Source organism: Musca autumnalis, unplaced genomic scaffold (genome assembly GCF_047663935.1).
Source record: "Musca autumnalis isolate F117 unplaced genomic scaffold, ASM4766393v1 scaffold_4, whole genome shotgun sequence".
NCBI classification, from domain to species: Eukaryota; Metazoa; Arthropoda; class Insecta; order Diptera; family Muscidae; genus Musca; species Musca autumnalis.
Window position 1 is genome coordinate 95912283 of NW_027411977.1, and position 19057 is coordinate 95931339.

General features: G+C 36.3%; 2 protein-coding genes across 3 annotated transcripts; one reads left to right on the forward strand and one right to left on the reverse strand.

Moving 5' to 3' along the window:
- Positions 1-3336: 3336 nt before the first annotated feature.
- On the forward strand, positions 3337-12170 carry LOC141403974 (dosage compensation regulator mle-like). 2 transcript variants are annotated; one of them, XM_073987115.1, is made up of 5 exons: positions 3337-3571; positions 3654-4155; positions 7298-7619; positions 8685-9914; positions 10301-12170. In XM_073987115.1, exons 1-5 carry the CDS (start codon positions 3493-3495, stop codon positions 11897-11899), a joined length of 3732 nt encoding a protein of 1243 aa, XP_073843216.1. In that variant the 5' UTR covers positions 3337-3492; the 3' UTR covers positions 11900-12170. The 2 variants fall into 2 exon arrangements, with proteins under 2 accessions (XP_073843216.1, XP_073843217.1); XM_073987116.1 differs by lacking the exons at positions 3337-3571; positions 3654-4155 and adding an exon at positions 7086-7231.
- On the reverse strand, positions 12057-15889 carry LOC141403975 (NF-X1-type zinc finger protein NFXL1-like). The gene is made up of 9 exons (XM_073987117.1): positions 15608-15889; positions 14668-15542; positions 14482-14598; positions 14284-14415; positions 14009-14217; positions 13755-13944; positions 13387-13587; positions 13070-13324; positions 12057-12734 (listed from the first exon to the last, which is right to left on the reverse strand). The coding sequence occupies exons 1-9, from the start codon at positions 15771-15773 to the stop codon at positions 12312-12314; spliced, it is 2568 nt and encodes an 855-aa protein (XP_073843218.1). The 5' UTR covers positions 15774-15889; the 3' UTR covers positions 12057-12311.
- Between the last annotated feature and the right edge of the window lie 3168 nt (positions 15890-19057).

Here is a 19057-nt window from a genome sequence, read left to right on the forward strand (position 1 = left end):
CATTTTTATTACCAATTTTCCTTTACCTTTTCGTTTCATTTGGAATTTTCATGGCGGTTTTCCATTTTTTTATTGACATCAATTGTCAGCTTATTGTGAATTGTCAGGCTACACTCCACAACACACAAAAAAATAACTGATCTCCAACAAATCGTACGGTTTCTTTCAAAATTTCAGCCCCTTACGCCTTTTATTTGGCAATTTATGGTATTTGGTGAAAATTCCCTATTACGTCATTAATCCCATCAATACATCTATATAATTATTTTTGTATAGGAGGATATTTTTGCTTTCGCTTTTTTTTAAAAAAAACAATAATTATTTTTATATACGCCTACGCTTACGTCGGAATTTACGCTAAGTTCCGCTTGAAGTTAGGTGTCCCTTGTATTCACAAGTAATTGTTCACATGGATAATCGGTACCTGAATTTCAATTAATGCATATTCCACATCACTCGTTGTCAGAATTTTCTGGCCTCTATGAAAAAGCACACGTGCAAAGAAAAGAAATTAACAAGAATTGCTTTTTATCTATGGGGAACACGAACTTTTCTGCGCCGCCAACCAACTATAAAAAAAACGAAATCACAGCTTGTTTGGTCTTCATGAAACGCAGCATGTTTAACAAAAAGAAAGGAATAATACGAATTTTGCAATACCACAACCGCTGCACATATATTGTGACGCCACTAAACTTATTTGTGGACACCCCACACTCCCTCTACTGAATCATTAATCAACGTCATGTCCCCCTTGGACATACAATAAACTGGCATGTAAGTTGAATAATTGGGAGGCACTCCAGCATGGGACTCATTTATGCTCTCATCCTCTTGCCAAGTCCGACCACGAGCCGCCTGAATATGATCATTAGGGGTTGGTAACATCACCAGCTGAGGAGCCCCGCTTGACCATGCAACAAACTGTCAATTCCTTTGCGTACACGTCAAATGAAAACTCATCTGAAATCCATTCGATTTCATTTGATGTTTAAGTCCCGGTCCACACTAGCGTGAATTTCATTAAAAAATTTCATGAAATTAGGTGTTCTTAAATCGAATTCCCCACTACAGCAATTTTATGATTTTACATGGAGGTCGATCTAGAGACGCATAATTTCATGCAATTTTTTCAATGAAATAACTCTAGTGTGGACCGGGAATTGACATTTGAAATCGAGGGGGTTTCGTAAAGCTGGGTACACATTGTCAGTTTTGAATGACAGCTTTGTTGTTGCTTGCTAGTGTGGCCGTTCATTTTTGTCATTCATCATGCAACCACAGAATATTTTGTAGTTGCTGGACGGTTGGACAGTTATCGATAATTGCAAAAAATCGTCATTCAAAACTGACAATGTGTACCCAGCTTTATATTTAGTATAAATGTAAACCAAGCATAGGACAGTGAACTAGGTCGTTAAATTACCCAACTCTAGCTCTGTTCCAGAACTAAAAAGTTTTTACGATTTTTACCATTTTTACGCATTTTGCGTTCCCGTACACAAAATTTATATGAAAATCGTTTACAACTTTTACAACTTTTACGACTTTTACCACTTTATAAAGTACGGGAATAGGCAATCTAATGCAAACATTTTGCTGGGATGTTAACATTAGAGTTGTGCAATCTAGTTCATTTTAAAGATCTAGTTCAATAGCTCAGCTCTTTAAACTGAACTAGGTCAGTAATCTAGTTCATAGTTCACTGTCCAGTTCAATCATTCGGATCAAAATCGTCAAAGACATAAATACAACAAGATAAGACATTTTGTTTGCTATCATTCTTCAGTGAATGGCTTTTGAATTTAACATAATGTTATATCACGATATGGTGATATAACATTTTTTTCTTTTATACATTTTTACGTATTTAATAGAGTTGTGCAATCTAGTTCAATAGCTCAGCTCTTTAAACTGAACTAGGTCAGTAATCTAGTTCATAGTTCACTGTCCAGTTCAATCATTCGGATCAAAATCGTCAAAGACATAAATACAACAAGATAAGACATTTTGTTTGCTATCATACTTCAGTGAATGGCTTTTGAATTTAACATAATGTTATATCACGATATGGTGATATAACATTTTTTTCTTTTATACATTTTTACGTATTTAACCGAATTTACCGATCCAATTGACATAGAATTATTCTTGAATAGATCCTTGAATTTATAAATTTCGTTTCTGATACCATTACATGAAATGTTCCTCCTTGGTTGCGATTTTGAATTAACTGCAACCTGTTAAGGGTAATGTTTCTATACAAAGTTTCGTAAACATTTTTTTGTTGCATGCATTTTGTCAAGTCTTAGTTGTATTTATGTCTTTGAAATCGTTCACCGGCTCTTAATCGGTCGTTTGATGATAACGCATACATACACCAAATACAAACAAACAAAAGACTAATATAATTTAACTACTCCATAACAAAAATATTACATTTGCATAGTTTTATTGCATTCTTAAAGAAAGATTAATTAATTTTAGAAAAACATCATTCATTTAGGTGGCTGGCAAAAAATTGTATGTTGTGTGTGTAGAAATTGTGTGTTTCTTTTTTCCCCTTTTTTCTATCCAAAAAGGAAGATTCAATAGTTAATGGATTCGACATATTAGCTTTGTTTCCGTACTTTTTAATAGTAAAACTCGTAAAAGAGAGAAATAGAGAAAAATTGTTGTCACACAAAAGTTTTTTCAAAAAGTTCGGGAACGCAAAAATGGAAAAAACGTCAAAAAAGCTGGAACAAATGTCAAAGTCGGCATACCAGCCAATCAGACGCCGGCATCCATGTTACTATTTTTTACACGCTCAAATTTGTCGAGTAAAAAGTTTTTAAAGAGAGCGTCATTCAGCGCCATTTTTGTTTAAAGAGAAGTGAACATTTTACAACTTTTTTGTGTACGGGAACGCTTTTTCGAGTAAAATGTGTAAAAGTCGTAAAAATTGTAAAAACTTTTTAGTTCTGGAACACAGCTATTGTAATATGTTATGTCTCGTATGTTTTTGTAGAAATCTTGATTTTCGGACAGCTACCAAAACATAAACAAACTGATCACATTACGAAGGCATCCCTTAACATAGACGACGCCGTCACTTTATGTATTTGTGAGCGACATGTTGAACTAGATTGTGAATCGTTCGTTGATCGTACGGTCACCGACTGATTATAGTTCAGTGAAGTATTGAACTATAATGAACTATATCGACTGATCTAGTTCATACGCTCTTTTCAATGAATCGTTCAATTGAACTGGTTCGTTCATGAACTATACATCTCTAGTTAACATGGCATTACTAAATACAACCCTGTAAGCTCGTGCTAAAATAACAATACCGATTACACAAATACTTGGTATTTCACAACACTGACAGTATTCCTCGGCTCGGCTTTATTATACAGAAAAAATTCTGGAAAAGTTTGTTCGCAGCGGTTGAGTAAAATAGATATTGCGGAAAATTTTTGATAAAGAAAAAAATTAAAATTTTTAAAAATGACGGATATCAAGTCCTTTTTTCATGAGTGGTGCACAAAAAATAAAGCCGATCCGCAATATAGCGTGAGAGCCACCGGTAAGAAATTGCAAAGAAAATCGCGTGCACATATTTGTCACTAATAAGTCTCCTTCCATTAAAAATGTATTATTTTATTCAGGCCCTAAACACCGGCAGCGTTTTCTTTGCGAGGTACGAATAAATGGCCTTCCATACGTGGCAGTGGGAAATTCGACAAATAAAAAAGATGCCGAACGTAATGCTTCGAGGGATTTTGTAAATTTTCTCGTACGTAGTGGCAAACTTAATCCAAGTGATGTACCGGCTGATGCTGGAGTAGCTGCAGCACCGGTTCCAGAAATGATGTCTGCCGGAAATGGAAATGATGGTGGAACACCACAGAAACGAGTGTTTGAATCGAATTCCGGACCACAGGAATTGGGTCAAGCATATCGTCCAATAGATAATCGTCGTGATTACAACCCTATTGATAGGGCTCAAGAACAACTGGACATGAAAGAAGCTGAATCAATTGATGTGAATGCAGCCATACACGGCAATTGGACCATAGAAAATGCCAAAGCCAAACTTCATCAATTCATGCAAATGAATAAGATAACTGCTGATTATAAGTATACACCAGTGGGACCAGAACATGCAAGGTAAATTTGGAATCATTTTGTTTTGTTGGAATAATATTTTGTGTTTTACATACACATGTAAATTTAAATTTTTTTATGTTTTTTCATATCTCTGATTATCACCTATTAACTTGAAGGTCACACAAAGCCATTTTTAATGATGCGTTTACCTATTTTATGGGAGGTGAATGAGGAAAATTTGTTTTTTCTTAGCTCTCTCCCTAACAAAAATATTAGTAATAATGACAGTGTATGGCCTTTGGTTGGTTCCCAAAATTTGAACATGAAGGATAATGTGCGAAGTGAATCGGACAATATTCTAGAAAACATAAATACATATCGTCGGTGTCATGCTTAAGTGTTCCATACGCAATTTTTGAGATAAATGTACATCACTAGATTTTAAACCATGATCTTTCTGATTTTTAATCGGGTTTCTTCTATCTTCTATAGTTTTTGGAATATTCAGATGTCAATACGTTCCATATCCGCTTTGTGACGCAAAAAATCCTGTCTTTTTGTTCTTTATCCATAAAGCCTGGCGTATGAAAAAAAAAAACAACTTTGAACTTTTTTGTTCCATGTCCATTCCGTGTGGCGAATGGAACAAAAAGAGACAGAAGCGAATTGTTCCGCACAAAAAATCATGGCGTGTAGAACAAAAAATTGCCCAAGTTACGAACAATGTGGCGTATGGAACAAATTGTCTTAAAGGGCTGGGCTTTAAAAATGAAGAATAATAGTTTTTAAAACTAAATACAGTCGGACCTCGATTATCCGTCATGGTCGGGACCGGAGGCATTACGGATAATCGATTTTCCCGGATAATGGAGGCAATGCTTTTATGCAGTTTCTGAATATATTTTTAAGTAAAAATGACATAATACTGTACAACAATATGAAAATTTGCTATTTTTATTAAATTTGTTACGGTAATCTTCCAATTTTCAAAAGGATACATAATATCATCATCATCATCAGATTCATCTGAATCGACTTTGCCCCATGGTTTTTGTGATACCATAAATACACAAATTGTGCAATACGGGAGAATTTCCAGTTTTCGTTTGTTTATCTTTTGTTTGTTTAATCAGATTAGTTGGAAAGTGTGTTTTTACTCCCGGGCATTGAAGTTTATAACAACAAATAGAAGAAATGGAAAAAGTCCAACATTTCTTTTCTATCACGGATAATGGAGGTTCCCGGATAATCGATTCACGGATAATCGAGGTTCAACTGTATTTTTGAATAATGTAATTTTATATGAAAAACACAATTTCTTTTCGCTTAAGGTAACGCATCCTATTAAAAATTTCCTCGGTTTAAGACAAGATTTTGATTTAAGCCCACAAAAATATACGCAGATACGTTCATTCGCCTTGTAGTTAGCGTAGTCACTGACTACAAAAATGGTATTTTGAGAAAAACGCGTTTAAAGTTTTTATGTTACATTAGAAATGCAATAATCAGTTGCGATCGAAATTTTCACCTCATATTCTACGTTACTTCTATATATTTCAAATAAATACATGTTTAGGAGACCTATAATAATAGTTCTTAATGTATTTATTTGCTCATATAAATTTTTAATTTGAAGCCGTGAATTTTCAACCTCACAGTAGCACTTCACATAAGGGAGGTGGAACACAATTGATAAAAAGTGGTTCTGTTGAAATGAGACAAAATTTGTTCCATGTGACACAAACAGCTAAAAACACGAAAAAGAACCCATGGAACAATTCAGCAACCTTTTGCAATTATTAAAATCGGCCATAACTTCTAGACTATCAGAGATATCTGACTAAAATAAACTACTGTTGTATTCTTTGTGTTTAGTTAAGTAGAACTGAGCTCTTAAAGTGTGCATTTTTGTACCATTTTTAATCCGTGTGTGCTCAAACATTAACTTGAGTTTTTCTCAAATCAGGCAAATGGCGTATGGAAAACTTCAGCATGACACCGACGATATGATAACTCACGATTACACTTTTCAACTATGCTGTTTTATATTCGAAGGTCAGGCACAGCTAGCCTTATTATAACAAACTAATTTCGGGAGAGGAATTTGGAAAGTGTTGTTTTCCTCATTCATCTTCCTATATTATGATCTAGCAAATACCAAGTAGCTGTGCCTGACCTTCGGGATGGCTCTTTAAATAAGCATGTTTTTAATTTTTTTGTTTTTCTTTTTTACAAATTCCTCTGTAAGATGTATATTTCTCTGTAGATAAATATTTTTCAGTAGCTAGATACAAATTTATAAATAAGAAAATTTAAGGCTGACTTCCAAAATGTTTGAAAACTATGTAGATACTTAGACATTGTTTAAGTATAAGTATGGAAACTGAAGCACTTTGTATCCGGTGTTAAAATACTCAACTGCGGCGTTATGAACATAATATTTAGTTCTGAAATAAAGCAAATAACGTTTTGGAAGTCAGCCTACAGGATGTGTATACATCGAACGATGTTATGGTGCTTTAATGCCAAACAAGAAACATTAAATAATCGTGACTAAATTGAGAACTTAGATTACACTTATATTCATCAAAGTATAATCTCTAGTTCTGAAGTCTTTGTATGAGCATGCACAACTGTAAGGAGAGAAAATGTGTGGGTGGTAGCGAGAACAAGTGATAACCTGTAATAAAATGGTGCAATTTTTCATGTTAATTGATTCCCAGTTTAAAAGTGACACATTGCTGTAGTAGTGGTTATTTTTGCCATTGTTCCGTTCACGCTCTTGATTTTTCATAGAATGAGGAACGTGAATGGAACATTTATTATTAGGGGGAGAGGGGGATATTAAACAAAACATACTTCAAAAAAGATGTCACTGTTGTCACTTAACTAATCGGCCAATTTCTATTATCCATGTTTATATATTACAGTCTGCTTGCGGACATGCCTAGAAATGATTTGTTCTCGAAACCACCATCAACACATGTTTTACTACAGCCACAGTTATATCAATACAGCGCATTATGTAGATTGAATTAAAGAAAAAACGTAAATGACCTATGGAAAAAGCAACATAATATCGTTCGATCGAAAAGGGAGAGCATGGCCGGAAATTATAGTCCATGAAAAATGAGAAGTAAACGATTAAAATTGCATATATTTAAATTCGTGCCTCTATGTGTACGTCCACCAATTTTTTTAGGAGCTTTATGGCGGAAATGCATATTTATGTTAATCAACTTAAACGTACAATTACGGCCCGTGAGACAGGATCAAACAAGCAGTCGGCCAGCAAATCATGTGCCCTGTCATTGGTACGCCAACTTTACCATTTGGGTGTTATAGAGGCATTTACTGGCACCCTAAAACAACGCAAAGATGATGAAGAGCTATCACCCTACCCAGTTAAGGTATCACCCGAGCTTGAACGGAAAATTGAGGAAGTCATAAATGAAATGAATCTACCAATTGTCAACATAAATAACATTAAACCCGATCCAGAGACTAATGTTATCAGTTTGCAAGTATGTTTTTATATGTTATATAACTTATTTTATTGTAGATATGAGAGAATGTGCGCCCCGCTAATTCATATACAGTAGAATCGATAAAATTTGTACCGATGTCTATACACATATGGTCTGTTCCAGAACTGCAAGAATCTACTAATTTTTACTATTTTTTCCGATAAAATAAAGGGAAAAATGTTATCGTAGTAAGAAATAGTAGCTTCATGCAGGTTCTGGAACAGAGCAAATGTACCGAAACTGTTTCATTATTCAATTCACCATTTTCGTTATGATACGACCCTGTCCTCCTTGTCATTACGAATTGAGGTGCTACTAAAATATGTCAAGTTGACATTGACAACACAACCGAAGTAAAGATAGAAACTAGCTGGGGGTAAGATAAAAATTTAAAGATCAAAAAGTAACATTTTCAGTTCAAGAAAAAAATCGGAGGACGTATATTTAGCAAAAATTTTGGGCGAAGCATACCGCATTTCGTCCAATTACAAAGTAATAATATTTTGAGAGATGTACATTGGAGAGAGCCCCAATTTTTTTTTTTTTTTTTTTTTTTTTTTTTTGTAGACGTCGTTTTTAAGCCACCATAATGAATTGGTAAAGTTTATTCATTGATCGGTCTATAATTGTGGTCCCATAGAAATTACTATAGAAACAAAGGTCGCTAGGTTGGCACGGGTTAACCTTAACCGGTCGCCATAAAAGATCATATATAAGAATATATAATGACCAAATGGATAAAAGTTTGGGGGTAGGAGTTCCAGAAATTAAATATTTTGTTTTTTGGGTCATTCTAACGTACATACTTCCAAGCTAAGGAACCTTAAAGCCAAGAATCTCTACTGCATTAAGACTAAAATGATATCTTATGAATTTTAATAATAGAGTATTCACGTTGAAGAACTCTATTAATAGGCTCTTAAATATCTTAAATCGAATACATTTTAAGAACACAAAAAGTTCCCCACTCTGGCATCTTGATTTATCGAAAATCTACTGTTATTAAAGTCAAATATAATTTCATGTTAAAAACTATGTAATCCATGTTCTTCCTTTTTTCAGGTAAACACAAACAAAGACAACAATCGCCAGCGTGGTGGGGACTCTCAGCAAATGGCTGCATCTATTGTTCCCTGGGCGCCACCGCAACCAAATTGGAATGCTTGGAATGCCTGTAACATTGATGAAGGTTATTTAGCTACAGCTTCCCTCGACGATTTGTGCAGAGATTTGGAGAATGCCGCCAAGGATAAACGCCAATTTAATACGGAATATCAAAAGTTTTTGGAGTTTCGCCAAAAACTACCCATTTTTTCTATGCGCAATGAAATCATGGATGCCATAAACGAAAATTCGGTTGTAATTATACGCGGTAATACCGGTTGTGGTAAGACTACACAAATTGCTCAATATATTCTAGAAGACTACATTTCATCGGGTCAGGGAGCCTACTGTAATATTTATGTTACCCAACCTCGTCGTATATCGGCAATTTCGGTGGCCGAACGTGTGGCAAATGAATCATGCGAAAATTTGGGCGAATCTGTCGGTTATTCAGTACGTTTTGAGTCGACATTTCCACGACCTTATGGTTCAATTTTGTTCTGTACCGTGGGTGTGCTACTGCGTAAATTAGAGGCCGGCCTTCGGGGCATTTCTCACATTATTGTTGATGAAATTCACGAGCGTGACGTTAATAGTGATTTCCTTCTGATCATTCTACGTGATATGGTACACACATATCCCGATTTACGCATTATTCTTATGTCTGCTACAATTGACACAACACTATTCTCGGAATACTTTGGAAATTGTCCAGTCATAGAAGTGCCCGGACGTGCGTATCCGGTTCAACAATTCTTCTTGGAAGATTGCGTGGAAATGACAAAATTCGTACCACCACCAGATTCGCGCAAACGCAATAAAGACAAAGATGACGAAGAGAGTGCAATACTCAAGGAGAACGGCGAAGATCCATCTGATCAGAATCTCAATAAAGTTGTTGATAATTCCTATACACAACAAACCAAAGCTACAATGGCAGCTTTATCAGAGTCTGAATGCTCATTCGAATTGATAGAGGCATTGCTGGTGCATATCAAGTCAAAGAACATACCTGGAGCTATATTGGTATTTTTACCAGGTTGGAATTTGATTTTTGCCCTCATGAAATACTTGCAAAATTCCAATCAATTTGGTGGGCCACAATATCGTATATTGCCGTGCCATTCTCAAATTCCTCGGGAAGATCAACGTAAAGTTTTCGAGCCTGTACCAGATGGTGTTACAAAGGTAGGTTTTATTTATGTTTTCACACCACATATTATGGGTGAAAGGTATTTTATAAACACATAAATACCTGCAAAAATGCTCAGTACAAAACTCATTATTAATATTATTAACAAAGCCATGTAACCCAAATTTGTAATTTCTACTTGTATAACTACTTTGGTCGTTACTGCTAATTTGGGATGACATGCCATTGTTAAAAATGAGTTTTTAATGAGTATCTTTGCTGGGATGTTACATCAATTTTCAAACGCAACACAATTGAACCTCGATTATTTCTGATATTGGGTTGATTGTTATAACGGAAAACAGATGGAAAGTAATCAAATATCAAAAATACATTCCTCCTGACACTTGTTTAAACCAAATCTTTAAATTTCTCTTTCCAGATTATTTTGTCTACAAATATCGCCGAAACATCTATTACCATTGATGACATTGTATTCGTCATTGATTTATGCAAGGCTCGTATGAAAATGTTCACATCACACAACAATCTTACCAGTTATGCCACTGTTTGGGCAAGCCGCACAAATTTGGAACAGCGTAAGGGCCGTGCTGGTCGTGTTCGCCCCGGTTTTTGCTTTACTCTATGTTCCAAGGCACGTTTTCAAGCATTAGAAGAGTACTTGACACCAGAAATGTTCCGTACACCTTTGCATGAAATGGCGTTGACCATAAAGTTACTACGCTTGGGCACCATACATCAGTTCTTATCGAAGGCCTTGGAACCACCACCATTGGATGCTGTAATTGAGGCCGAAGTATTGCTGCGTGATATGCGTTGTCTGGACAGTAACGATGAATTAACACCTTTGGGTCGCATTTTGGCTAGACTGCCCATTGAACCCAAATTGGGCAAAATGATGGTCTTGAGTACTGTATTTGGTTGCGCAGATATTACAGCTACTATGGCTTCATATTCCAGTACATTTTCTGAAATCTTCGCTTTAGAATTGGGTCAAAGACGCCTACAGAATCATCAAAAAGCCCTTGGTGGCAATAAATGTTCGGATCATGTAGCAATGATTGTGGCCAAACAAATGTGGGAGGGTGCCCGGCGTAAAGGAGACGATGAAGAGATACGTTTCTGTGAGTGGAAGGGTCTGCAACTATCTACTATGCGAGTCTTGGCTGAGGCTAAAAATCAACTATTGGATTTGCTTGTACAAGCCGGATTCCCCGAGGAATGCATGATATCTTCACATATAAATGCCAATGCCGATGATCCCCAGTTGGATGTTGCAATTGCCCTGCTATGTATTGGTCTCTATCCAAATATTTGTTACCACAAAGAAAAACGTAAAGTTTTGACCACTGAGTCGAAGGCAGCTCTCATTCACAAAACGTCGGTAAATTGCAGCAATCTAGCGGTTACATTCCCATATCCCTTCTTTATATTTGGTGAGAAAATCCGTACACGAGCAGTATCCTGTAAACAAATGACTATGGTTTCTCCATTACATTTGATTTTATTTGGCAGTCGCAAAATTGACTTGGTCAAAGACAATATTGTACGGGTTGATAATTGGCTTAATTTCCAAATGGATCCCTACCTCGCCGCCTCATTGGCAGCTTTAAAACCTGCCATTGAAGATCTAATAACGAGAGCTTGTGATGATCCTTCGGAAATTCTCAATTTGAGTGAAGCAGAAGGTAAATTGGTGCAGGTTATTAAAGAACTGTCGGTAATGACCGCTGGCGATTTTGAAATTCAGCGTGAAAAGGGTATAATGCCATTCCAAAGCCGTGGACCTCCCGGTGGCGGCGACGGTGGACCAAATAAACGTCCTCGCTTTGATGGAGGTGGTGGCGGCTTCGGAGGTGGACGCAGTGGTGGTTATGGAGGTGGTGGCGGCTTTGGTGGTGGACGTTATGGAGGTGGTGGTGGCTTTGGAGGTGGTCGTGGGGGCTTTGGCCGTGGCGGAGGAGGTGGTGGTGGTCCCAACTGGAATCGTTGGGGCGGTGGCGGAAATCGTCGTTTCTAATTTAAGTAGTACTCCAAACCAAGAGGATGCTGTGGCGATGGTCATGATAGTTACATTGGTGAAGTGAATGTGGTGGCCCTAACTGGAAGTGTTGCGGCTACAAGGTGATGGAGGAAATCGCCAAATTTAGTTTACGTATATAATATGACTAACAATATTTTATTCTCAAAAGACGTATATACCTTTATTGGAACTACATATATAGATACATTTATCTATAAGACAAATGATCAATTATTTATAATAAATATATAAAATAAGGACTCAAAAATCATTTAATGCGTTTTTCTTAATCTCTGAAATCATTGTTTATATCGACATACGGGTCATAACGTCGAAACCCAAAACGTCCCAAATTTCTGCGGCCAACAGAAAACAAATATTCCGTCTTCGACTGTAGATGGTAAATATTTCAATGTTCTTCGTATAAAGCTAAGGCTACAGCTAATGCTATGGCTGCTAAAATACCAGCATATAAACCAAGTAATTTCCAATTAATTGGTTGTTTGGCTTTAACCTCTACCGTCTTGCGTTCTTTGGGCTTACGTTTGGTAAATTTCTTTTCGAATTGTTCAACTTCAAGGCGATTACGTTCTTCTTCTTGCTTTTGTAATAGCTCTTGTTCGCGTTTTCGTGACAACTCAAGATTTTTCTGTGTCTCTACACAATTCTCATCACAGTTTAACTTGGTAAGACCCGAACGATGTTTATCACAGGAAACTTCTAATTTTAAACGTTTACAATCGCAAAAGATGCGTAGCTTCTTGCGGCAGGCCTCTGGATATGGACAGGGACCCGAGTGACATTTAGCTGCACAACGATGACCACAAGGGTACTGTGGAAGGAAATCAGAAAATAACAAACAATTTTGTTTATATTCAATGAAAGGCTGACTTCTGTATCGTCAATTGCTTTGTGTCGTTTAAACTTCATCAAAATATTTCAGTTGCACACTCATAAATTGTTCCTCGAAAATGCAACTAAATATATCGGAAATAAAAATGGTACATGTTTGCTTTTAACCTGCGTTAAAAATGCGAATTGTTGACGTTTTGGAACACGTAGTTTCGCAGTTGTTCAGTACAACGGCGTTAAGAAACGTAATACTTTGCAGATATTCAGTCATTTGTAAAGCAACTGACGATACGGAAGTCAAACAATTCTGCTTACATTTTTTAAACAACGATTGCCACAACTTTTTAAATTCTCCTGTCTTTCTGCCACATCATTATCTGTGCCTTCTGTACTGTAAAAGTCACTACATTTGTAGACTATGGGCATTAGACCACAATGGCATTTGGTTTTAATTGCAACACTGCATGGCTGACAGGGCGGCAAATGACAAGGCCTAGGACATCCGTGTGTACAGCCTTCGGGACGTGGTATATTGCAGCCTTGTTCACAGGGAGCACAACCTACTTGTTGCTAGAATGGATAAGGAAAATAATGGTCTATTAAAGGCTACCTCAATTGGTTCGTTTACGTACGTTCATATCTTTTATATCCGGTACAGTGTGACAAACTAGGGGACATTTGTGGTTTCCACATTTCAATTGACGATTACACAAACGTTGGCATGAACTTGGTTTTGAGTTCCAGCAGGGCCAGTCTGCCACCTCATGTCCTCCTATACAGGTCACAGAGACTTTTTGCTCACATCGAGGATGAGGCATGGACTTAAATTCAAACTGGAAAAGGAATTAACATATTATTATCAAGGATTACAATTTCAAAATGCTCAGCCCGATCATGAATATCAACTATCCGTGAGTTTTCATACTTTTTCCCTTAGTTGAAATGACAGAGAGACAAATCGCACGGGGAGTTTACATTCATAATCAGGCTGATCATTTACCTGTTTTGTTGGTTCCCAAATACCGGCATTATTAGATTTTTTTACTGTCCTTACAGCAGCATGACATTTGGCTTGACAAACGTGACCACATTTTGATACATCATTTAATAAGCCACAAGGTTGCGAACATGGTGGGCACTCATTTTTGTGACAACGATGTTTGTTGTAATGATGACACTTTGAAGGAATTCTAACAATATGCAAACGGTTAAGATACAAGTGCTTTTACTTTTTTGTGTTTCGAAAATACTTACCTACATGGCTCCAAACATACAATACGGGCAGTGCGTTCTCTTCCACATGGAACACTTTTCTTTGTCTTACCGCATCTACAATGAATTTGAGACTGTTGTTGGCATGGATAACATGGACCTTTGTGACAAATAGATTGACATTTGTGTTTTCCACAAGATAAAGGTTTACCACAAACTTTATCACAGGGAGGACAATTCTTATCGCAGCACTATTATAAATGAAGAAAGCTTCGTTAACTCATCGTTTCTACTCGTTGAGTGTAATAATAAATTACCTTGCGATTGCACGGATGCTTCTCACAATCTCTTATCTGCTTGCATTTAGTTTCACAAGTAAAGTCTTTGGAACAGGGCAGTTCTTTTTCATGCATTCCACAACGGCATTTCTTTTTAATAATGATCAAGCACTTGAAAAATATAACGGTATATTTTAAATCACAAACAGGAAAAACATGATATATAAAATTGCTTACCAAATTGCAATTTCCTTTGTGGCACCTTTGGGTACAATTATGTAGTTGACAAGGCAACAGTTTTTGACAGGTGTCACCACATGGGTCAATGGTTTCTGTACAAGGTCCAATTTTCTTCTGCAATAGAAATTAACAAAAAATACATAAGATATACTGTAGTATATGTGCATAACAAATACTACTTACAGTTTTACCACAAGGACATGAACGCGGGAGACTTAAAGGACATTCTCCGCAATCCCCGGAATGGCAAATCTTCTTACATACGTGTAGACCACATGAGTAGCTGCGATTACAAACATTTTTACATTGCCATTCCAAGTCACAACATTGTCTTTTAGTGATCTTCCGGCCACATTTGCATTGTTGCTCACTTGTCTTGTTGCATGGCGGACACTGCCCCGGCTTATGACACACTCGGTCGCATTTATGTTCTCTACACTTCAAACGAAGTTCACACTTCTTCTGACATTCCCATTCCTTATCGATGCAGCGAACAGATTTTGGAGGGGATTTGCCACATTTACACGATGTATTGGCGTACTGGGCGCACGGTGGACACGGACCGGGATGACATAGTAGTGTGCATTTGTGACCGCAATTTGGTTGTAAAGCTTTACCACATATCTCACCGCATGAATGTGGCACTAACCATGGCTGAGCGGGCGGATTTATTTCTTTGCCACAAAAACATTCATATGTCGATGGCTTCTCCTCAGGTGAAAATTCCTTGCGGCACTGGGGACAACACCAATGCAGGGCCTTTTGCTTTTTTGGTGGCACATATTCTCCCAAATGATTATAATAGCCTTGCTGATCATTTTGAGCCGCCTTGGCCTTTATCTGAGCCATGCTGTCGTTTGCCCATCGCCTTATACAATTCAAATGGAAAAGACAGTAACAATGCTTGCAGGACCAAACTGCCTCTGCACGTTTTATACTGCCTATACAAATGAGACATGTTGCCGCTCCAGATTGCAAAATATTCTCAAGAAAGCCGCTAGTTTTGGCCAACAAACGCTCATCCACCTTTTCCTTGTCATAGTGTTTGTACAAAGAAGCTAGGAGAATATTGTTAAATCATAAATTTATTGGCAGCTATGGCTATTTCATTTATTATACCCACTTAAAATAGTCTTTTCATCCAGTTCATCTTCATCAGAGTCAGAAGACTCATAGTTTTCGACAATTTTCTTTGCAACATCAATGTTGCGCGCATGGACTTCTTTGAATTTCTGTGTGGCATCTGCCGTGGCACTTGGTTGTTGTTTCTTGTTCTTAGCAGGAGGCATTTTCGGAAATGTTACTTGGACACGTAGAATATGTAGAATATGAGAAGTAAGTTCGCAAATTCAGTTGGACAAATATGAAGTTTTGTCATTTTGACATACATATGTTTTCAAATGTCAATTCCACCGGTTGTCTAAGATCACACATTGAAAGTTTCAGTCATGGCAAATTTATATAATAATGGGTACTTTACACGATATGTTTTTTACATATGAGTTGTCACTTCTCCCATACATAATGTATATGCAAAGTGACAGCTCATATGTAAAAAACATATCGTGTAAAGTACCCATAAGGTATATATCGACGCCTCCAAACAATAGTATGCTAAGTCGACTTAGCATGTTTTCAAGTTCTTTAAATTTTTAAATTTAACGTCCTTTAACTTAAATTCTGTCAAATTTTGGTAATGATCGGACAATCCGAACAGAAGTTATAAACAAATATTTACTTAGCATACTAGGCGTTTACACTAGACAGTTTGTCTTCAAATACAACTCTGATTTACTAACACATACATACATTTGTCGTTTGTCTCCCAGCTGTCCATCATTTTTTCATAGACAGTAGGGTTAACAAATTTTTGACATTTTGTGAAAAAAGAAGTGAGATGATAATTTAAATATGTTGAAAACAAAAGAATAGGTACAAAAACAAAATAAGTGAACGGAAAACATATATAAATCTATGATTTTCATTCATAATTTTACAACTGTTTTTGCAGTTGTCTGGACGCCTAGGTCACAGAGACAAGTTTTGGGTTTTTGACAATCAATACGTGAAGTCAACTGTCCTGTCTTTTGTAAACGCAGGGATAGTACTGAAGGTCAAAGAAATTTCCAAACTTTTAGAGCTTGTCCTGCAAAACTCGCTTTTCAGAATTAGCAAACTATTATTTGGAGGTGTCGAACGTCCTTTAACTTAAATTCTGTCTAATTTTGGTAATGATCGGACAATCCGAACAGAAGTTATAAACAAATATTTACTTAGTTTATGAGCACACTAGCGTGAATTTCATTAAAAAATTTCATGAAATTAGGCGTTCTTAAATCGAATTCCCCACTACAGCAATTTTATGATTTTACTCTACTATGGAAATCGATCTAGAGACGCATAATTTCATGCAATTTTTTCAATGCAATCACTCTAGTGTGGACCGGGACTTAGCATAGTACGGAATTTCAAAAAAATTTCCAAACTTTGAGAGCTTCTCCTGCAAAACTCACTTTTTAGACTTAGCATACTATTATTTGGAGGTGTCGATATAAGGTATGTATATATAAAATACATAATAGGGTCGTTCCAAAATTTTTTTCAGAAATGAAGTTGAGCCTATGGGGGAATACTCCACTCAAGCAATCGAAAATGAGATTGAACTTCAACAATAAACAAAACAAACAAAAAACAGCCGAGGCACGGGCGGATTGGAGTTTTATTTTTATTTTATTTTATTTATTTCATTTCATAATACAAGGCCTAAAAGACTTTGTTAAAAACAAAAAAAACAAAATTCCAATAAACAACCTCACAGGCAACTGTGTTGGTGTTCTTTTCAACTCACAGAATTCGAAGAATTCTTAGTTGATACGTGCTGACATGTTGCAAAATATTTTGATTTTGGTGTTTCTTTGGAAAAGCCGAAAAGTGAGTGTGATTCTCATTCATATGAGAATACTAGACACTTAAAGAGTTCGGTTTTTCGCTAAAAAGGCATCATTTCAAAAACTGAGAAGCCAATTGATAATTCCTTTCGCCGGGATGAAATCATGATATTGGTAGCGATCAGTAAAATTTTGCAACACTGTCAGTTCGTTTTGAAAAACATTACTCTCTGTAATAGAGGGTAATAAATGAAGTTGAGCCAATGGGGGAATACTCCACTCAAGCAATCAAAAAAAAAATCATAAATACAATTTGAAACCCCTCCAAAATAGAACAAATTTGACCCAAAATGTAAATATAACGCATTCTCGTAATTAATTTTTATTACACGTTTAGGATAAAAACCAGTATTTTATGGTAGCAAATTTCGAAGTTTCATATTTCATGAGTAGACCCTATTACATTTTGAAAACTACAAAAAAGTAAGAAGACAGCTGATTTGGTGTTGGCGCTTTAAAACTCGCTTAGCCGGGAGGGGGGCCAATAACTTAAAGAGGAAAAAAAAAAGACAGCTGATTGCCACTTCTACCTTATATAAGCTTCGTTCCCATACTTTTTAATAGTAAAACTCGTAAAAGAGAGATAGAGTTAGTGAGATAGTTCGGGAACGGAAAAATGGAAAATACGTCAAAAACTGGAACAAATGTCAAAGTCGGCGTATCAGCCAATCAAATACCTGCAACCATGTTACTATTTTTTACACGCTCAAATTTGTCGAGTAAAAAGTTTTTAAAGATAGCGCCATTCAGCGCCATTTTTGTTTAAAGAAAAGTCAACATTTTACAACTTTTGGTATGTTCCTTTACTTTTGAAAATGGTAAAACCGGTAAAAGTAGCAAAAGTTGCAAACTGGGGCTGGATTCTTGTTGTATGAAAATTTTAAATGAAAAATATTTCCTTTATAATTTTTTTCATTTGACAGTTTTTTCCATGGTACAATCATTACAAGGTAGGACACAGCAAACATCTGATTACAATTTTTTTCTGTGGTCCTCCTATTGTGTCAAAACCGTTTTGACAAAGTTGACAAACGACAAAATAAATTTAAAAAATAAAATCAAATTGAATGCATACAAAAAAATATATATAGAGATGTAAAATTGTGAAAACACAAATAACTTCAACATTGCCGACGGGCGCTTTTATTAAACAATTGGGCCAGATTAGTGGAATGTGCTGTGGATATGTGTTGTGATTGCAGCTTATCGATGTCCAACTTCCTTGTTGTGTCTGTTCGAACTTTATTTGCAACGTTTATTCGAATACGTAGCACGTACTTTTGCTGCAACAATATGGTGATCCGAGTCCATGTTAGCTCCTCGGAACGATGAATGTCGAGATGCTTAAATCTGGTATATCAACCTGATTCCTTTGTCAGAAGTTTCACTGGGGAGACTTAATTTTCGGACTGTTGGGCCAAGATATTCTCCCCTCCAATTTCGCCATTAGAATCGCATAGAATAAATGTAATATCATGGGCAGCACAACAACAATGTGTTTCTTCTTAGCGCTCACAAAATAAATTTGTTAACTGTTCGTACTTGTCTTCTGTGGATGCATGAGCACAAATAAAACTGATGTTGCTTCTATACGAATTGTAGCAAGTCTTTCAATCACTGGTGTG

Bases quoted from the DNA above. Each gene is read 5' to 3' on its own strand.
- LOC141403974 (XM_073987115.1), top strand. From the start codon at position 3,493: ATGACGGATATCAAGTCCTTTTTTCATGAGTGGTGCACAAAAAATAAA. The intron at 3,572-3,653 runs GTAAGAAATTGC...TATTTTATTCAG, and splicing joins ATATAGCGTGAGAGCCACCG to GCCCTAAACACCGGCAGCGT. The intron at 7,620-8,684 runs GTATGTTTTTAT...TCCTTTTTTCAG, and splicing joins CTAATGTTATCAGTTTGCAA to GTAAACACAAACAAAGACAA.
- LOC141403975 (XM_073987117.1), bottom strand. From the start codon at position 15,773: ATGCCTCCTGCTAAGAACAAGAAACAACAACCAAGTGCCACGGCAGAT. The intron at 14,218-14,283 runs GTAATTTATTAT...CATTTATAATAG, and splicing joins AGCATCCGTGCAATCGCAAG to TGCTGCGATAAGAATTGTCC. The intron at 13,588-13,754 runs GTAAATGATCAG...TTCCTTTTCCAG, and splicing joins TTTGGGAACCAACAAAACAG to TTTGAATTTAAGTCCATGCC.